General features: G+C 39.9%; 1 protein-coding gene across 4 annotated transcripts in view; it reads right to left on the minus strand.

Annotated features, from left to right (window-relative positions):
- Positions 1 to 21,187, minus strand: part of CLASP1 (cytoplasmic linker associated protein 1) — a 176,912-nt gene that overhangs the window by 19,177 nt on the left and 136,548 nt on the right. For 2 of the 4 annotated variants that reach the window (XM_010568686.1, XM_010568672.1), the window contains exons 30-34: positions 13,225 to 13,368; positions 11,843 to 11,949; positions 2,845 to 2,995; positions 1,540 to 1,786; positions 598 to 791 (exon numbers count right to left, since the gene is read on the minus strand). In XM_010568686.1, coding sequence (XP_010566988.1) covers positions 598 to 791; positions 1,540 to 1,786; positions 2,845 to 2,995; positions 11,843 to 11,949; positions 13,225 to 13,368 — 843 coding nt within the window. The remainder of the gene's footprint in view (positions 1 to 597; positions 792 to 1,539; positions 1,787 to 2,844; positions 2,996 to 11,842; positions 11,950 to 13,224; positions 13,369 to 21,187) is intronic. The other 2 variants (XM_010568695.1, XM_010568680.1) reach the window with 1 other exon arrangement.

Consider the following 21,187-nt stretch of genomic DNA (forward strand, 5'->3'; position numbering starts at 1 on the left):
CCACTTTGATCAACTATCAAATATAAAGCTGTAATAATAGCGCAGCTTTTTTTTAATACTTCAAAACAAGATCCTCTATAAAAGCAGTTTGTTCTTGATGATATTTTTTGCAAGAGACAGAGACCTATCCCATAAGATCTAATAGGCCAGATCTTTAAACCGCATAGAAAAAAAACACTAATCTATTCTAGGGTGCCTTTATTCTCCTTTTTTGGGGAATGGGTATGATATAGTTAAGAGCTTGTAAATTCATCCTAACTCAGAAGCAAACAACTTTTGAAATCTTGATAGTTTTTGTACTAGATCAGAAGATAACCTCTTTTCTGATTCTAGCTCAATTTCCTAGTTATTCATTACTAACACTCCAGAGGGAGAGCAAAAAACTGGGACACTTCAGAGTGTCAGCTTAAAACTCATCATTGAACACACTGAAAACAAAAGCAGAGTTGTCAAGCTTCAGAAGACAAAATGAGCAGTGCAGCATCACTGATGAAATGCTGTACAATTGCAGCAGATTTCATTTAAACTAGTGTGGAGGAACTATCACCCTAGATGAAGCAATGTACAGGAGAGTTAAGACAAAAATCTACATCTCACATCTTTGTCTCCAAGCGTTTCCAGCAGCAAGAGCAGAATGGTTTTGAAATGTTCCTCCCAAACTCCGAGATTATCTTCCCTTGTGATCTTAAGCAACTCCAGAAGAGCTCCTTTCCGCTCCTCCACCCGCTCGTTGTGGTTGGAGAGCTCTTTCAGAAGATCAGCCACCAAATCTGAATGGTCAATGGGTACTTCTAGGACAAATGGCAGCAAATCATTTGGGGAAATAGGGAAAAAGATCAAAGATGTCAAGATTACTAGCCCTCTACAGAACAAACTGCATGTATAAGGGCCCCCTCCCAAATGCATCAAATTCCAGGTGGCCTCAGTCAATCTGAGAATCTGACTAGCCCACAATTTCACCTGAGTTCATAACACAGCTCCTGAACCTGCACATGGCTTCTAACGAACCAGGAAGAGATGACAATTGAATTTCATCCAGTTCCAATAATTCCTTCTACAGGATAAGAACTGCTGCAGGTTTTCCCAGACACACACACCCAAAACCAGCGATCACATGTATGACCTTTAGATCAAAGTACAGTGACTCATCAGTGTACTGCAAAAGAATAAAGCTAAGGTGTAGCATCACTTAAATGAAGTGAAAGTCTCAGTAACAATGAGCTATTGAGTGAGATGTTTCAGTCAAAGAGCAGAAGGTCCCCAAAACAGTGTCCGTACAGATGCATTTAGATGCTTAAGGGACTAGTTTGCAGGAAACTTTAGGCAAACAAAACTGCAGTGTAAAATTTTCTCAATAACCACAGATCAGGTTCTGCTGGTACATGAGAACAGAGTATTTCATACCAAGCCTCAACTCAGATGCAAAGTAATATGCAACATACACATGGGCAGACATGTATCTGAGAGCACTACCCTCACACAAACATACCAGAAACAGAACAAGCTGCCTGCAGTTTTATGAGATACACTGATACAAACCATCCCGAAGCTGATCCATGTCATCATCGAACACTGCTTCCTTCAGGGCAGTCTTGTCGTAAGTGTTAATTGTGTCAGCATAAGGATAGGGGTTATACTCTCGAGCACGTGGCCCTGAAAACGCACGGGGAGGCTGGGTGTTCAGTAGGGATGTTTTGTTATCTAGAGCCATCCTTCCGCCTTCCACAACGTCACTGCTTCCACGGACATCACTGGTAGGCACAGCGAGGCCACCATCTCGAGATACCTGGGGAATCAAACAGAAAGAAAAGACATAAGACTACTCAAATTCTGTGGAAGCCATAGCTTTTCTGGAGTTCACCCACCAACACGAAGAGGCATAGAATTGTTTACACGTAGAGTAAAACTTAAGATTACCACCTCTTTCCCTTATACAACTACAACAGTTCCAAAAATATTTCGTGACCACAGGGTAAAAAGCTATGCTAACGTTCCTAAATCTAAGTTAATATTGCTAAAACCGCACAAGCTGGCAAAGATCACAAGCTCTGGAACAGGACCAATTTGCTAAGAAAGGGAAAGGAAGCAAAAGCCATATCTTCCTCATGAAACTTCACAACCCACTGATAGAGGAGACTGGATGATGCTTAGCAGGCTAATGTGAAATGCATAATAGAAGAGTCACAAAGAAAAATCTTGGACCAAGAATTTTTAGCTTTGAAGGCTAACTTAATCTACAATGTAAACTTGTTTATCCAGATAGGAATCAAAACTGTCAAGAGTCATAGAACATCTCAAGTTGGAAGGGACCCATAAGGATCATAATTGAAGATTCCCATGAATTTTGAAGTCCATGTATTTAATTAAAACAAATGGCATCTCACTTGGTAGATAATTCTGTAACCATTCATGCAGCATAAGGTATCCTATGAGTTGTGCACTCAGAGTGATTATGGGTCCTTCCTATAGATGAAGTAATAAGCTTGTAAGGGAAACCACCCATGTATTCCCATTACAGACTTAACTACACACACTCCACGAAAAAGCCACTGCTGAGCCATGCTGAGCCTGAGGAACACTAGCACTGCTTCCTTCGTACATGAGACTCCCACAGAAGCCCAGTGAGCACATTTCACAGCAGGCTAGAGTTCAAAGGGAGCAACAGACTACATTAGTGGGACCCCATAAATTAGGCATAAGAAGTTAGCAACCAATAAGCCAAAGACACTTGCAAGCGTACAGTAGGAATAACTGGATTTTGTACACTAACAATCCAAAGCCAGGTTTGAACACAATATTTTAAAATTTCGCCTATCTGGAGACACTAATCAATCAAATACTTACAATGTCACAGTCTTTCTTTCCATCACGTTTGATTGGCTCATTCAGGTCCTCTTGACTACGGAAACTAAATTTTTCAATTGCTTCTGTGACTCCACGAAGAGAGCTGTAGATTTCATCAGAATTTAGGTTCTCCGTGTCATAATCCAGCATACTAAAGACCAAACGCATATGAAATGTTACATATGAAATTGGAATCCACTTCTGACTGTTAACAAAAACAATGCTAAGTCAGAGACAGATGATTTAGTGTACCCTTTCTAACAGTGACTTGTAACAAAACATGGATGGAATCAAAGCAGACTTCAGGTCTGAGTCTCCCCTCAAACAGGGCTAAATCTAAGAGAACCTCCACTGAAATCAGTGGCATTACCTCACTGTAAGCGAGGGGAAATCAGGTCCACTGTTTGTTACATTCCACAGCAGTGAGTGTGCTAGCTTCTGTAAACCAAAAAAACCCCCTATCCCCAGCATGGTAATGGTGTTATTTAAAAAGGAAAATAAAGAAAATCAATCACTATGGGAACTCAAAGGGTTGTGACAGCTGGTGGGAATGAAATCAATGAAATTTAAGTTTCATAATATATAAAATATATTCCATCAATGGATCCAAATGTGACAGATTTAAATGGAAAGGAAAACGTATCTTGATGTAAACCTTAGTCTAACATGTCTCATTTTCATTTATAGAACAGTAAAACCAAAACCACTTGCACGATGCCTTGATAAAAGATGCATTTCAGTAGTAGACTTAAGTTTGGGAATTCTCTCACTCAAATCTTTCTTGCAGTCTGCCTGTTCCTCAGAAATTCCTCAGCAGCACAAAGCCACACAAGTTTTGGGATTCCTTGAGGAGTTATCCAAAATTAAGTTCCATGAAAAAATGCCTAGCATGCAAGGGCAGATGATATGAAAAGATGTGGCTAAGAAGAGAAGCTTGGAGAAAATGAAAAGGCATTATTGGCAGGGCTTTCCTCTATCTAGGAGAAGTTGAGTTTGCATGACAATCAGTTTTCCAAGAGAGATTTAATGAAGAGACCCAGTAACTGAGAACAATTTCTCTGGGGGAGTCTCGGATCTTAGTAGAGCCAGAAGCAAATAAACCAAAAGAATTTGAGACATTTACATCAAGTTGTTTGTCAATAAACAGCAAGAAGTGGCTCCCTACAGGGGTGAATTACAATTTCTTAACAGTTTGGGAAGGATGACAGGATGGGCTTGGAGGAGGATGGCTGAACAAAGAGCTGTGCTCCTTTTCCACAAAAGAAAGACTCCCCATGAGGTGGGTGGGGGAAAAAAAAAAAAACAAACTAACAGAAAATCCCTTCTGAATCTTGAGTACACAGCTATTATTTTCAGGAACTAAAAAGTAGGATGTTAAATATCTAGAACTACTGCTTTTTTTTCTGGAAGAAACTCAGGAACTTCAGACAGAGGATAAGATTGGTGCTGCCCGATTCCTTCGGGATTAACACACTGAAAATAGCCATAATCCCTGGCTCCCAAGCAACGCGCTCGCACTACACAAGCATTAGCACCATGTATTCTGGCAAAGAAACCACAGAACAACTGCCCAACTTTAAACAGTGTCTATCAGCCCAGGAGGAAAGAGAAGCCACTTAAAGAACAGACCAAGATCAGGAAGCAAAAGCTGCTTATAAACCTACAGAAGTCAAAGTATTTAGGGCTTTTCAGACAGCTGAATAACACTAATGCGCTGTGATGGCTTTCCAGACAAAAGTGAAGGCAGTTTTTAGATTCTTTATAAGTATCAAGCAGGGATAGGAAAACCTTTGTTTCATACAATCTCTAAAATATTAATTTTGAGTTCAAGCACATTTAATTAGATCTTAAGGGTTCTTCAAACAATATTTAAGCGAGTAATGAAACTGCCCTTAAGAAGGTATACATGTGACTGTACCCAAGTATCCCCACCAAGAGATGACATGACTTACGAAAGGTCACACAATGAAATCCATGGCAAAAACCAAGAAATAACCACAGATATACTGACACTAAATCTTCTGCTAAAAATCATCGCTTCTTTCCTCAGGGATGAATTTTGCCCTACGCTGCTACCAAAGAATAGATCAAAGTACAGACTCTGCAATGCTAAAGGACTAAGGCAATTTCTCAACAAAGAGCCACCAATCTGATGCATTTTTCAAAGCAAAAAAATACATTTTAATAAAATCTAAAGAACCCAGTGATTTCATGTGTCAGGAGTAAGCCTGTGTAGGAGATAACATTATGGCTGTGTTCTACATGAACAAAAACTCTACACGTGAACACACATGTCTATTGACAGTATGTCTGCTGGAATACTTCACAGACAACACGATGGGAGGGGGGGATAAAAAAATAAAATGGAACTACACCGACGTTTCAGGGCAGAGGATGGGAAAGGCATAAAAGGAAAAAAAAAATTATGACCCATGCAGAAAACTAGAGGAAAGTCACAGGATGGATAAGAAGTGAGCAGAGATGAGCAGTGTTTAGGGATGTCACAACATTATTTTCCATCTTCTGCTGCACTAAAACAATGCAGCTCTCTACAAGTTTATCAAGATACAATTTGGTAGTTTTCCAGTCTCACATGAAATACATTTTACTTCCATAAACTGTTATTCAGTTTCCAATCCAAACTATTTTTAAGTGATCAACAGTTTAGCATCCTCAAGCAGTACACAGTAACCCACTTCCTTGCACTTTCGGGCTCTGGGCTAGAATATATGTCAAATTATTGCAAACCTTGGTGTCAGCTAATGAAAGGAGGAAAAAAATTCTCAACTAGTTTAACTCCAAAAATCAACATGGATCTCTTCCATAGGTATCTTACTGTCCTAGAAGAGTCAGAACATTGATTTAAAGTTTTAATTCTGCAGGTATTCACAGAGGTACAGACTATGGGATTCTATTTTCTCTCTCAGATGTCACAGATACCCAGATTTTGAGCCCTCAAAGAACAATTCGTTTGGTTTTCTTTCAGCAGTTTTTCATTAGGAACTTCCTGCTTCAAGGAAAGACTGCACATAGTCCTTCCTCAGGTAAAAGGTATATTTAAGTCAGGAGAAACCACATCTACAGAAAGCCTGTTGTCAGGGTATAAACTTAAAATCCAACGAATGTAACATAGAGGTCTGACAAATTGAATTTGTATTCAGAAGGTTTTCTTGATTAAAACCACTGTACAGCTTTAGTCCAGTATACTGATTAAGATCTGTATGCAGATTGGAACAAAATGTGAGGGCACAGGAGGAGGAAGAGATGTCAAAATTAGCAATTGATAACCTCCAAATCTTGTGGAAAATTTTAATTTCAATACTACAAATTTCCAAGATGTTCCACAGTCACACTGTGCAAGCAGCTGGCAAAGTCATATATGCAAGCTCCATCCTCATTGTCCTATGGATATTCACTACTGCAGATCTGAAATCCCTACTGAGCTGTATTTGTCTGTTTGAAAGTACTCATGTGCTGCTTGCACAGTGAAGCCAGGTTGTAAGACCTTGCTCGTGCTATCATAACGCAACCAGTACCTGCCAAAAGTGCTCAGCAACTGTGTTCTGCATTGGAAACCAACCGTGAAACATAAAACCCCATTCAAGAACCTGACAGGTAGGAAGAGTCTGGAAAAATCCACTTTTTTTTTTCCTCCACTTGCGTGCTGCATCTTCCCCAAGCAGCAAGCAAGTGGCTGCCTGTCACCTCCGCTCTCTGAAACCTATCGTCATCTCTTTTCCTTTTCCAACCAAAGCCTCTGCAAATCGTTTCCCACATTTGAACAAATCCCACAGTGTGAAAGGTAAATAATACTGTGACACCTCAGACAAGTTGGTTTAACAGGTAGCTTGTTACCTGGGAGAGTAAGAGCGTCTGAAAGTCTTGTGGGAAGGAGCAGTGGGGATGGAGTTAGGCTGAGAAAGGGGAGGGGGGTGCTTCGACAGCCCATCTGCACTCCAACCCCAGAACCGACTGCCGTGATCAGAGGAGAAAAGAAAGAGAGAAAAAACAGAGAAAGGAGAGGGAGAAAAAAAAAAAGAAACTATAATCTGAGTGGCTTAGTGCTGTCATGCTGCCTTGGAGAGAGAGAAAAAAATTAATAGAAACAAAATTAAACAAGAATACTCCACTGAGCCTCACAAGTCATTGTTTTGGCCTTTATTATTCATTTCCACTTTTATGCCTAACAAAATGATATGGTGCACACAAAAATAGTCCCTGCTTGTACTAACCAGTACATTTTACAAATGGATACAGCCTCTAAAAAAACAACTCTTGAAATGCTCTAAGTAAACAATCCCTGACCACGCATCTGTATTCAAACTCTAAGCAGCTTTGCAAGCAAGAGGATTTCCCTGGAAGAAAGGAAAGTTGGAGTTGATTTTTTTTAACAGACACCCAAAGGCAGCTTGTAAAGTTTGGCTCCTGGTGTCTCTATAAGAGCCTGCAATCAGGCCCCACACAATCAGCAAGCCTTTGCAGGGCTTAAGATCTGATCCTATTTCACCAGATTCAAACTGATCTCAAATATGCAGCAAGTGACAATCAGTCTAGAGTGTAAACATATCATGTAAATTGGGGACATGGCCCAGGTCTCAGCAGACAAACCTGGAAAGACTGGATGAAACCAGCCTCTAAGTCAATTCAGATCTCTCATCAAATTTCCACAAGCCCCTTCTGGTTACTGTTTGATCCTGCGCCTTTGGGTCAAGGCATCCATCCCTGTGCCAATTTGTCCAACCTTTGCTTTTGTCCTGTTCCCTTTATGGTACACAGATTTTCAAAATCATGTTCTAAATGAGAATATAGATGCTTGAGCTGGTGGAGTATTCAGGACACCGCTTTGTTTCTATTAAGTTTAAGTACACTGTCTTGGAAAGTCATTTGTACATATGATATATGTATATATAGATATTGCAAGATTAGAAGCGGCAAACAAGTCAAGAATTGCTCCAGTACAAACAGCGGCAAAGCCAGTTGAAAACTCCTCTGAAGAGTGGTGTCAAGAAAATCACTCGTTAACCAGCAATCAAAAAACATAGCTATTACATGCAACTACTACGGAAATACACCAGACACCCAGACTGCTGATCAGAAGTCTCACAGCTCAGGTCTCACCTACCTGCAAACGGGCCACCAAACAATGCAGGCTTGTCCTTATTGTATAACGTGGGTGGCTTATTTTAATTCTTTTTCCATGTCTTGCTCAACTTAATACTGAAACTGTCAAATTTTATTTTTAATGGTATTTTCTATTGTCAGTGAAAAACAAGCACGTAAACTTACATAGCCAAATAAAATTGTTAGCCTTTCATTTTGATGCATTTCCTCTAGAGATCTTTGAAGGACTAAACGGGGTTTTTTAATAATTGGAACTACACACAGGTTTCTGGGCTACTAATAAAGGCAGAAACAGTAGGGCAAACCTATTCAATTCCTTCAGATATTCCTACAGAATTCTAGATGAAAATTCACAACCTAAACATAACATTTGAGTTTACAGAAGTTCCTTTGCCATTTAGAACGGTATTCTTACGATGGAGGACTTCACAACTTAGTATTTTCCTTTTTGTCATACTACATCATTTACTAAATCTCAGAAGATTTTCTATGTCCAGCACAAACTCAAGCCATTCATCTGAGCATTGCCTGGAAACATTCTTTCCTCTCAGTCAGAAGTCTGGTTTTTTTTCCTATTATTTTCGTCTTCCCAAGTGCCCTCCCCTGCTTTTCTTCTTCAGAAAACACCTCTTTCCTCCATAACTCCTCTCCCCAATAACTAAAACTGTCAAGACAAAAAAAGCAGGTACAAATGCAGAAGTAACTCGCAGATGCAGTGGATATGTTCTAGCGATCATGAAGCAGAACCGGATGGAGCAAATGAAAGCAGGAGAAGGAAGGATGCTGACCAAGGACCTGAAAGCATGTTACCCTTCTGAAGACACTAACATCAGGGGATACTTAAGCAGATGTTATCATCTGGATAGGCAAATTAGCTGTCTGCAAAGTCCAGTTCAACCAAAACATTCAAAATCTATCCAGAGAGCTCAAATACATGTACACACACACAAAAAAAAACCAAACCCAAAAACCACATCTGGAATTCAGTTGTGATGGCAACAATATGGGGGAACTAACATGACCTAAGGGCAATGGCATGCATACATACATACTACACTGTATCAGTGAAGCCTTGCTGATTACTATTGAAGATATTGTCCACAAACCATTAGTAATATGGGAGAGCAGCTATGCTTAGCAGCATGTTTATATTCCTAAAGGACCCAAACTATCCTTTCTACACATATCCCAACCACAAAGATATATATGTCTCTAGATACTACTCCTCCAATCTGTGCATCAAGAAAAAATTCAAAGGAAAGTATAATCTTCAAAACCAAAGCTGACATTAAGAACTGGAGATAATCCTTCAACTCACTGCACTCAGGCTGCCTGTACAAGACATAGGCATGGACAAGGTAAGCAAGGCCCACAAATAAAGCATCCCAGAACGAATGGGCATACACAACCTCAGTACAGCCCTTTGGCAATGGGTCCCATAAAAACGTAAAGCCAAGCCGAGTTTCAGAGGAGAGCTATGCAGAGAAACCCTGAGAATCTTTATCCTTTTATACTGCTATCAGAATGACTCACGTGTGCTCATTTTCCAAGTTTGTAGAGAGAAAAGTGACATTTTACATCACTGATGAATAACAAAACCCAAGCATTTGTAATGGAAACATGACACAGAAGTATGTACACCAACTGCAATACTGCAGTGTACCGTACTTCACGTAACCTGTTAGCACATCTTCCAAAGCCTTTTTTCTGAAGGGAGAATGACTACACATACTCTTCAGAAACAGAGCTAAATCATCCCTTGTTCTGTAAGTCAGGACCATGCTCACACTGTGCTACATGAAACATTTTCAAGAAGGATGCAGTCCAGCAGAGCAGAGCATCAGAAGCTACTGCCACTGATTTGCAGTACTTGCAACCACCTTTTCTACAAATGGTAAAAATCTGCAGCTACTGTTAGTGCTCAGAGGTCACTTACCAAAAAAAGGTTGAACTTCTCCCCAAATATTTTAAAGGGCTTTTACAGCAGCTTCCACCTTCACCTGTCATTGAAGAGTAACTTATACATCACTCTTGAATAACTAAATCCAGCAAGGAAGCAGGACATGCTTCTTGAAAAGACACCTAAATTTTTGGATCAACATCTCCAAGAACTCCATAGAAAATTGAAGGAATGATTGTTTTCTGAAGAAAATTCCTGGCCTACTGCATCAGTGGCAGTTTTGATCTTGACAACTTAATGGCAGAATGCTCTGGAATTACATGCCCTCTCTAACTGTTCCTTAAGAACATATCACATGGGAAGAAAACTCCAGTTCCTCAACCCAAAATGCTAGAAAACAATAGCAACAACAAAAGTATTAAGTGTACGCTGAATGCTTTAACAAATATTTTCATATGTGCATCCTGACATCAAGAGGTAAGAAGAATGCAAAGACAAATTGAAAAGCAGTGAGTGAAGTGGCAAAACCCAAAAAGCATGGTAAAAGGTCATGGATTTATAAAATAAGTGTCATATGCAAACGTGACCAGCAAAGCTACAACATAACCACGGGGAGACATGTCTCAGTTTATAATTTCCCACAAAAGAAATCAACAGGGCAACAATGCTCAAACTAGTCAAAAAGGAAGCAACATAGTTGGAACCAGTCCCCTGAAACTCTACCACTTAATTTCTTAATGAAACCTTTATTGAAAAAACTCGTAATAGGCAACTTGAACTTGGCTTGCAACCTCTCAGTCTAGTTTTGGATTATAGCAGATTTAGGGGTCACACAGATCTATTTAGATACCCAAAATTTTCTCAGGAGACCCCATGTGCTGGAATTAGTATAACTACTCATTAAAGGCTAAAAGCCTGTGTTTTTCCTGACACATGGGAACTCACATGTCTAAGCATCCTTCCCGACAGGGTTTTAGCAAGTCACGACAGGACTGATCAACAGATTTCAGTGTAAATTACTACATTGTACTACGAACTGCAATCCTTACTCAACATGTTTTCTTCTGTCTCTTCCATGACAAAGGGAAGTGATCTCCCATGGAGAGAGCAGGCAGACAAGAGCAGCAGCTTTTAAGCTTTCCCAGCATGAATCAAAGCTTGACCAGGTAACAACCTAATACTTTCCTCCAATACCTCTATGGTCCCAGAGCATACTGTTTAAATTTCTATCTCCTCTGCTCCAAGTTTTTATGGTGCGAACGATGTACATTCCCAATATCCAAGAGTCCATGTTTGCTCAATAAAAGGTTTTGGAGGGGACCAATGTATTCTAGGGTAGCATCTGCAGCTTCAGCAGTACACTTGGTTGCAATGGACCTGCTGACCAAAGGATCAGGCCACTATTCTGCTGGTGAACAGCCGTGAGGGTGATTTGAGAGGTATTCAGCATTGAAACACAAGTTACCACCTCTGCTTGTTCTGCATCCTCACAAAGCATAAGAGGCAAACAAGAGATTCAGTACTTCTCTCAGTAGCACAAGCACTGTAACTACAGTCAGATGCATTACTGATCACAAGGGCACACCTAAAAAATAGACACAATCTGAAACCCTTGACCTGAAAGTCATCATATGCTTTGTGGTATTTGCAACCCCAACAAGACCTCATTTCTAACGCTGCCTTTTAATATTATCTTTATTGAACCCACAAATGTGATTCTGAAGAATGCCTGGTTATGAAAGAAAATTAATACTATAAGAAAAGACATTAAGATTACACAGATAACATGAGGACTGGAACACTGAAGTCAATCACCAACCATGTATTATCATGTTCAAACCCTGTTTCTTTGGAGCAATCTACTGTAAACTTTTGGTCTTGTTTTTGCTTTCAAAGTGAGTCATATTCTGCAAATGCACACTCAGTGTTGAAATCCTTTAATATTTTGCAAGTGGTTTAATTAGCCTGCTGCATTACCTTGGCGACAGTCCACCATGGGAACAGTTGGTAGGTGAAGTTAAGGGGCTGGTTCTGCTGCTGGAGTGCCGGGAAGGAGTCCGACCAAGGGTATTGCTGGGGGAGCCCTGGCACAGAAGCAGGAAGACAGAGATTAGAAATGTGTTGCAATGCACAGGCAGGAGTACACAACAACAGGTCCAAATATTGCCTTTGTTTGCACTAGACAAGCTTAGTGCAGTTTTGGTTCTGGCTCTTGACCTAGAAATCTGCAGCCATGGTTCACATAGTCATTAATATGTTCTTGAAGGTACTGCTCTGAGGATAAAGAAAGCACATATGCACTTTTCTACAATCCACAGTACCTGCAATTTTAACTACGCAATACATACGGCCTGCAAATATTGCCAGAGAAACGGTTTATCAATCCACAAGGCTACCCAGCTTCTCAGACACTATTTGCCAGGCGACAAAGTATGCAGACCATTACCCTGGCAATTTAGCAATTTAATTATTCAGCTATTTTCTGCATTGTCTAAAGCATTCTGATTGTGCTTGTTACAAGCATAAGTAAGCAATCTAACTTATCATTTTTCCACTGGCCTGCACAATCATTTATACCACAGCAAAACGAGTAGAAATTGCTCCCAATTCTGACTCTCTTCACAAAGTCAAAGGTACTAGAGAACTCAGTCCATTTCCGTGGATGCCTAATGCTGCAGTTCTAGCTTACACAAAGGTCTACTTGTCCCTGTGGAAGTGCAAATATAGGAGGGCTCAAATTCCAGCAAGTTTCACAAGATTTCCACATTAAAAAAAGGCAAAGAATACCCTAATCCTTGCTGCTCTGTGGGGAAAAGACATTTAGAAGCACACTTAAGTCCTCTACTAACATCTTCCTTCAGAGAAAAAAAAATACGTAAGAGCTTCATATAAAAACATAACATAAGGTAATAGGTATAGACTGAGGAGACCTTGTAGGCCTCAAAGATCCTGCAAGCTTCTTAGTAGACAATATATCTGGTATTAAACTGATTTCAATAGTAGTGGTAAGCCCAGAAAATCTGTGGTATCAGGATCTCTGTTTTAGCCAAAATGTCATTACTGGCAAGATTTTCAAAAGCACCACCGACTTGAAAGCACAAACCCCACCAACTTTTATGTGCTTCTCAGTAATTTTTTTTTTTTTAATCTGTACTGGTTATGACTATATTAAATTTAAAAATAACTGAGTTTTTTATTTTAATGGTCCCTATAAAAGCAACATCAAACAGAAGCCTCTGTTGCCATATTGCTTCAAGATAACAGTTACAGATAATTCATGCTACTGAACATCTGCAACAGCTTGTCAATGAGCTGCTGTCTTTGGTGCTCTGCTGTTTTCAAGGACAAGGGCCTCTCACCACACTGGTGTTACTGGAGTTCTTGAGGTGGTTGTGCAGGAGCTTGGTAGCACCATCCTGGAATGTTTTTGGCAAGGCACCAAGTAACATGGTAAACTCAGGAGTGTTCAGTTCAAAGAGAGAAATCAGGACTATTTGTGCTGCCTGAAAAGAAGAAAAAAAGAAAAGACGATCAGTTTTTATTCTTTGAAAAGAGTATGCATTCTGTTAGTAATGAGCCTTACTGTAAATGATGTGTGTTCCACTCAAAAAGACTCCCATACTAGGCTAATTTTTGACATGCTCCTTGTAATGTGTCATAAGGAATTCCTAACAGCTATAGTTAACTTTTTAGTTCACAGAGTTTACCATATACTTTTGCATCTATATTATTAACTTCTCAGATGTAAAGCGTACAGCTATTCACAGCTAGTGAGAAAATCTTACCATCGTCCTGTCCAGCACATATTTCAATTGAACAAGTTACTGCAAAAATTTACAGGAAACAAATAAAATCAGAAGCTCAGATAAGTATGAAGAATCTAGGACTGCAATTTGTCATTCCCATGCTTTCTATTTTAAGTGCAAATGGGACTAGCTCTCTTCCCATCCAACCTCTCCTCCTCCTACGGATCTGACAAGTTTGTTTCATCAGACAGACAATCCCCACTTCTATTTTCCCACCTCTCCTTGCAAGTCTCGCCACTGAGGCTGTTTCGGCAACAGAAGACTCCATCTCAAGCAGAAGATCTACTGGGATGGTAAGAACCACCTTCCTCTGGTCCATGGCCAGGCTAAACCCCACCAGATTCCCTAAACTTAATAAGTGAAACCAAGGTACCGCTTAAACAATTAAGAATTTTACCATTAATTTCACTGGACAGGGTTTGCCTGGAAGAATAGCTGCCAGAACAGGATCTCCACTAACTCCGTTAGCAAACATACAGCTCTGCGTATCCTGAACTAAGACAATGGAATCAAATGGGAATGGAAGCAGAATAAATCACAGAGTGGAGATCTGCAAGAGTAATTAACATCACATGTTCCTAACTAGACTTCCCCAGCAGCATACAACCCGTGTGGCTTGCACCCATTCTGTTTTTTTTCCCCTGCCTTTGCCTTGAAAATACACAAAAAAGTAAAAATTTATTAAAAGAACAATAAAAATGAAGCAATGATGAAAGATCTCTGATGGTCTGCAGCACTACCTTCTCCAACAGGGGTGTAGCCATTGATATATCAACCTCCAGAATACATATCTGGATACAAAGCAGTGGCTTAGGCTCACAAAGTAAGCAGCAGAGCTACACATGCTCTTATTTTGGAACAGCATACATACAGCCTTAGGAAGAGACGACACTTGTGCCTGACCCTTTCAGGAACTTTCTAAAACTTCCTAAAAATGAAAAAGAACTTTAAAGAAGGTAAAAATATAATTCACTGCCGTGGCAATAACTGTACATTCATTGTCCTCATCAAGTCAAAGAAGGAGTTTTTAGTAAGTAATGTGTTTGTAAAGTTGCAATAATTAAGTGGATCTGCAGGTCCCTGTGAAGTGGAATCCTTTAGCAGATGATGAACTTGGATACACAAAACCCCTTTCATAGTGGAGGGGAATCAAAGTACCTCATTGTTTCAGTGTGCAAATTGCAATTCAAGCTGTACTATTACTTCTGCTATCAGGCCCAATTTGCAGTAACACAGCTTTGTATATAAAAACATTTTCCATCCATGAAAGTTTGGTAAGTAACATCCTTTTCATATGGTCAACAAAGAAACTGAGGCACACAACACTCAACAGGCTTCCAAGGACTGCAGCAAACAACAGGTCTTCAGACTCTTCATTCCAGACGGATCATGCTGCCTCTTGCCAAAACTCTCACTGACTTGAACAGAAACACAGTATGTCATTATTCACTTCACATTAAAGATCCAAGGATGAAAGAAGTGGGGAGATAATTTTCCCCATGGCTTTCTTAACTCCATACTCTACCCTCCTCTGACCTGAAGTTTTGGGCAACTCTGCCATGAAGCCTGCCTGGTATCCAACAAGGACGTGTATTTCTGTCCATTTTGATCCAAGAACTTTTAAGTTTTCACCACCATAGTATTTTCTGTAATAAAAATATTACTGCAAACAAGAGACCTCAGAACAACAATCAGCATGTTGAACTGAACGCAAAGTGACAAGTCATGCCAAAGTACATTCCCGTTTGTGAATGGCATGCATATCCCGGATGGTTAGGAAGTGGACATGCAGATCTTCCATGTCAGAACAAGCAGATCTCTTATTCATTGAGATAAAGAAGCTAGGAAAATCGATCAATAAGGTTCCCAGGTTGAGAGATTGCTCAGAGACTAGAATATCTGGAGATACCAACTGGTTAAGTCAGGAGCTGCCCAAGGTACAGTGAGGTGGGTAAGGATTTCAGGTGCCTTTGTCCCACATATCTCCCATTGATGGGTTAGAAATATGGTCACCCTTGGAGACCTCCTAAGTAAATAGAGCAAAACAGGCACAAGAGCACATGCACTCTACGATGTGACATTCTGGAGGTACCTTTCTCATGCGCCAGAGAGGTCTAAGATGCATCTCACAGATCTGAGCAAAATCTTCACCAAAGCTCCACCAGGAACTTTACAATCCTGTGGCTTCACTTTGAAGCATAGCATTATCTAATTGGTACAGTTTAACCCTGATGCACAAACACTAATAGCACAGTGATGTGATACAGGAGTATCTGAGGGAAGTTTCAACTCCCAGAAGTCACTTCAGTTTTGTTCCACTCTTTTGTTTTGACTTTGATGAAAACAGGACTGTGTCCACCCTCCCTCTTTGCACAAAATACAGCTTGTCCTTAGGAGTGCCTGCCAGTATTCTGTGTACTCGGTGCTCTTCAGTAGCTTTGCTGTTGCCTGCAAATAGGTCATTGGGCTTTGAATGAAGTGCTGAACAGTCACTCACAATGCTTACAATCTTAGATGGCCTGAAAGAAAGCAGACCTATAGTCTATGCTTTTTGAAATAAAGCCAAGTACTACTACAGCCTGGGAGCAGTGCTCCAGTAAAGCCCTCAAAAGCAACACTGGAGTTACATGGGTTAACCTCGGATATGTTCTTTTTAAATAGTCCTCAGCCATCCAACTGCACTTCTACATTTATTTCAGGCAAAAGCCATTATCTGAAAGTTCAGCCATGATTTCCCACTTAAGATTTAACACACAAAGGTCTTGGTCCCTACTATCCTAAAATCAAGAACATTGTTAACACTGACCTCAAAAGCTGGAAGGTCCATGCTAGCCTGAAATCACATTTATAACATGCTCCAAGTTTCACTTTTGCAATACTTCCCAGTTTTAATACAGTTAATTTTATTTCAGTAATGAAGAGCATCAGGAGCAGCATTTCTACACCTGTCTTAATAGTTAGATCTGGACACACTTGATAATCCTCTAAATTTCATTTAACTAGAATATATTTATCTAGTCAAAAGACATCTTTTACAGATAACATTTCTAAGAGTTTCAAATCCATGGGTTTTCAGCTTGTGACAAACATTTTCATTATCTCAGAATCACTGGTCATTTCTGAAAATCTTGGCCCTTGTTTCATTAGATTACTCAAGGAGTAGATAAATTTAAAGCAAGCAATAAAAACCTTATTTCTGTACACAATGTACAAACATTCTCCATGCAACACTCGTGCTTGATGATGTATAGTTTGAAGAAAGAGTAATATCTGAATTTTCCCTTGTCTTTGTGTCCCTGTACCATTAGTGTGGAACACTAATCCATCTCCTTTCAGTGACACATAGCATAGACGCTACAGATTATCTAATCTTAATGAAGCAGTTCTCTGCTGGCTTGAGCTGGAGAAACTCTAGTGAATTCAGAGCCTGACTATGCTAGTGAGGGGATCTGGCTCCATGTCAGGCTCTTGAATCATTTGCAAAGGATCGCTTATGTAACTTCATTATTTTCCTTATAACAATGCAACGAGAGATCAGGTTCCACAAGACGGTAGCAGCTCCCAGAGTTTCACACTTAGGTCAGTGCAATTCATGCTGCCCAACAGAGTCAGCTGCTAAAGGGACACAAATGGTTTAGTAACTTTTGTTTTTTGTTTTCACCTATACAGTGGGTGTTGGCCAGATTTATTAAAATCTGTAACCTCTGCAACTTGGTTGAATTATAAAAAAGTCTCTTTGAAATGGTTTGGGTCCATTAAGCAAAAAGATCAAGGCTAACTGGAAAAATCCATTGATTTTAGAAAGGAAATGTGGTCAGTGACCTAAGCTTAACACAAGTGCCTTATAATTGCTGCTGTCACTGGTGGAATAGACCAAGCAGAATAAGCAGCTAGTGGCCTGAGCTATACAAAAGCAGTTTTTAAGTTACTCAAACTTCTACTGATGATGGGCTCGCAACATGGGCGGCCCCATAAAAGGAGAGGGCCTCATACCCTGATTGTTTACAAGGGACTACAACAAGAGAGTTAACAGAAAAAGCACACCAAAGCCAAAAATTACTTCACAGACAGACACACTTTTTTCAGGCTCTCAGTCAAGGTCTCTCTACACAGCTAGACAGCTGAATTGAGACTGCAAACACGATTAGTGTGATTAGTGCACACGGCTTTTAGTCTACCTGTTTACATTTATCTTCCAAGTTTCCTTCACCGGGCCCTGACGAAGCTGTAGTTGTCCTAGCTGGCAAATCCTCACCCACCCAACTATGCATGGTCTGGGTTTGACAAACAGGAAAGTTGATATTTAGAGGAAGCATAGATTTCAAGTAAATCATCTAAACAGTACACATGGTATCTTTTTGCAGAAGAGTTTTAATCAGTTGCTTAATTTCAAGTAACAAAAAGCATTAATATTTGATTAAACCAGAAGAGCATTCCCTTCAGCAGAGGGCAGCACTGGCTCAAAATTAAGTTCAGCCACAACTCTCAGGCTTACAGATCAGTTCTCCTACAAGGCTTTGCTTTGGCAGCTTCCTGAGGGCCTCCATAACGACTTGAAAACCTCTGCTGAGGTGCAGAGCCTAGGCAGTGCCGTACCGAGATGGCACTTGTGTCTGGCCAGCCAGGAGCAGGGGAACAGGTGCTTGTACCTGCCCACACCTATCCTCACAGGCGTCTAAGTTCAGAGGAAGAAGCCGTTAAGAACTTGCAAACTCCTGACTCCAGTCTGGGCATCAGTCTGCTAGACCAACGCTGTCTACACTGCCTTTTAGCATGTGATCGGTCTGGGGAAGATCCACACTAACATCTACTCACTTTTGAGAAATGTAATCTTACTCTGTACGCGTCATTCATTTCACCATCAAGTCTAAGGCAAATGTGGTTTTAATAACTTAAGGCACACTGCAACAGAGAAGCGCGCTCTCTCTCATGTTGCTCTGAATTATACTAAACTGCACATGAAATATAGATCCACTGAGATCGAGAGACAGCAGTGACACATTAGGCAGCTTGTATTAGCGCACATTGGCATAGAGCAACGCTTTGATTCTCTGATGAGCATAGCTGATGTTAAGTGAGTTAATTCACATCTACTGAGAGTGTTTGCAGGCTCTAAACAAGTATTATTTAAGTACACTTTCCAGCAGACAACTAAGTGTTAGCTGGCGCTCAGCTAACAGACTATCTACCAAACCAAACCTCCTGCTTGTTCCTTTTTCAGGTCTAGATTCAGATGAGTATGGACATCCACGTTACTGATATAGTAATATGAAGCAGAATGGCTTCATTAGTTCATACATAATCCAAGCATGTTAGCTTGAGCACAAGTTTTTAGACATAGTTTCCCTGAAAGACTTCTATTAGAATATGCTGTTTACATCCACATCCTGAAAAGGAAGAATTTGTTTAACAGATTTAAATACAGAATTCACATACAAATTAAATCCACATTGCTATTGTGTTTTATACAGCACACACTTAATATATCATGAAAGGCTTTTACAAGTCATAGATGGTTGCATTACATGTGTCGAAAGCATCTCAAACAAGTGCCAGCAAAAACTATGCAGCATTGAATCATCACATATTCGGATTACTGTTCTATAATGGATTACGATTCCTTATGTGTGCTGCTGTTTTGTGACCTGGGCACAGCAAAGACTGTGTCAAAAATGTTCATTATTTCTGGAAAGCCAGATGTTACCCCAGAAGTCAAGCTGATGAAGGCTACTCCAAGTAACTTTACTCCTTACAAAATGCCATTTGTTGCAAAAACAGGTTTCAGGGCTAGAAACAAAGGTTATATTTCATTAACAACTGAGAAACTTTCATTATAAACCTGGCATGATGTCAGTCAATTCTGAGGGGGAGGCTCCCACATATAAGCTAAGAAAGAAGAAAAGCTACTGAAATAAGATGGTTTGTAATGAAAACATGCACTTCAATCTGCATGGAGTTTCAAAATGCTAGAATAAGTATGGCAGATTTAAACATTGCAGTGCAGAGAAAACAGCCTATGGTCTATTTATTGAATGGCTCTACAATGTGTCATATAAATATCACCTCTAATCTCAATTTTCAAAAGACATACATCACCTATACCTATGTAGGTGTATGTGTACTTATATAAATAGCATGTACACACAAATATACTATGCACAGACACATAATATAAGCATGAGTATACACATTCTGTGAAGCAATTTCTCTTTGTATTGTATTATCATGCACTAGCTCTTAACTGTTTCAAGCAAATTGAGAAAATGTGCTTATATTACAAACTGCTATCATCTCAAAGGATACTAGAAGGCTGTATAAAGCAAAGAGATTCATTTTCAGGAAATCTACCCCAGCACCATGTTTCCAACAAGCACGTGATGATTTTCTGGCCACTAACATCGGGAAAATCCATTTTCCTTACACTGCGTACACTAAAAATATTTGGGCTCTCATAGCTCTCTAGCATCAAATTCAAAACAAACAGAAAATGACGGCTACTATTTTGGAAACACAGCTAGGACACAGAGATCCTTTTTGTTCTAATAGCATTAAATCAGGTAAACACTGAAGTCCACCAGGTGCCATTTTTGATATATTACACTATTTTTCCTAACGCTGACTATGTTTAAATGCCTGAAAGGAGTTCCCCTGTGCATTTAGGCTGAGATTGACTTCTTTAGGAACATCCTTTGGCTAAAAGGCTGACCTCAACAGTATGGACATAGTCCTGTTTAAGACTCCATAAGCCTGAAATGAAATCCTAAGGCCTGGTTCTCTGGTAACTTGGCTCTTCATGGAGTCCATGAGATGCACAAATCTAGTGTAGGAATATTGCAAGAGTGCTCAAGAAGCCTCTGACCCAAAAAGGCAAGGGCCTGCGACTGGGGAATATTAAAACAAATTGCCATTCAAAAGCATTTCTGCAAACCTCCTCTTTGCCACTGCTACTGTAACAGGCCGTGACCAACAGCATTTATTGCCCAACACCAGTAAAGACGAACAATGCCATTTCAGCTCACTAAGAGTCTTTGGGTGTGCTTTTACAGTGGAGCTTCTGTCACAGACTTACTCAAATCAGCCTGATGCTAGATGGAAAATTAAAGCTTCAGGAGAGATTTTAGAGGTCTCATGGCATCACATTGCAAAGGACCCCAATTTCATTTCCTTAACAGTGTTTGCTTTCCTGTCTATCACTGGTCCTCCTACAGACATCACAGCAATATTTTAAACAAACTTGCCCTGGACTTATTGATAGATATTATTTCCTTATCAAAGTGACTGCATCAATATTTCTCAAGAAATGACATCTAGGACTACTAGTTGAAGATGTATTTACATCTTCTTTGGCTGTTTGAGCATATGAAGAATTTGTTGACCTGTTGCTTTCTCTCTGAAATCTTCCTTATTTTCCCATATAATTCAGAAACAGTTTCTCAATTAATCACTTTTAGGAAAAAATCTGATCCCAAACTTGTTTTCTTTGGACACCTCTAGACTTCAGCTGCAAACCAGTGGT

This window comes from Haliaeetus leucocephalus, unplaced genomic scaffold (assembly GCF_000737465.1).
Source record: "Haliaeetus leucocephalus isolate CR32 unplaced genomic scaffold, Haliaeetus_leucocephalus-4.0 Scaffold1, whole genome shotgun sequence".
In the NCBI taxonomy this organism is placed as follows: domain Eukaryota; kingdom Metazoa; phylum Chordata; class Aves; order Accipitriformes; family Accipitridae; genus Haliaeetus; species Haliaeetus leucocephalus.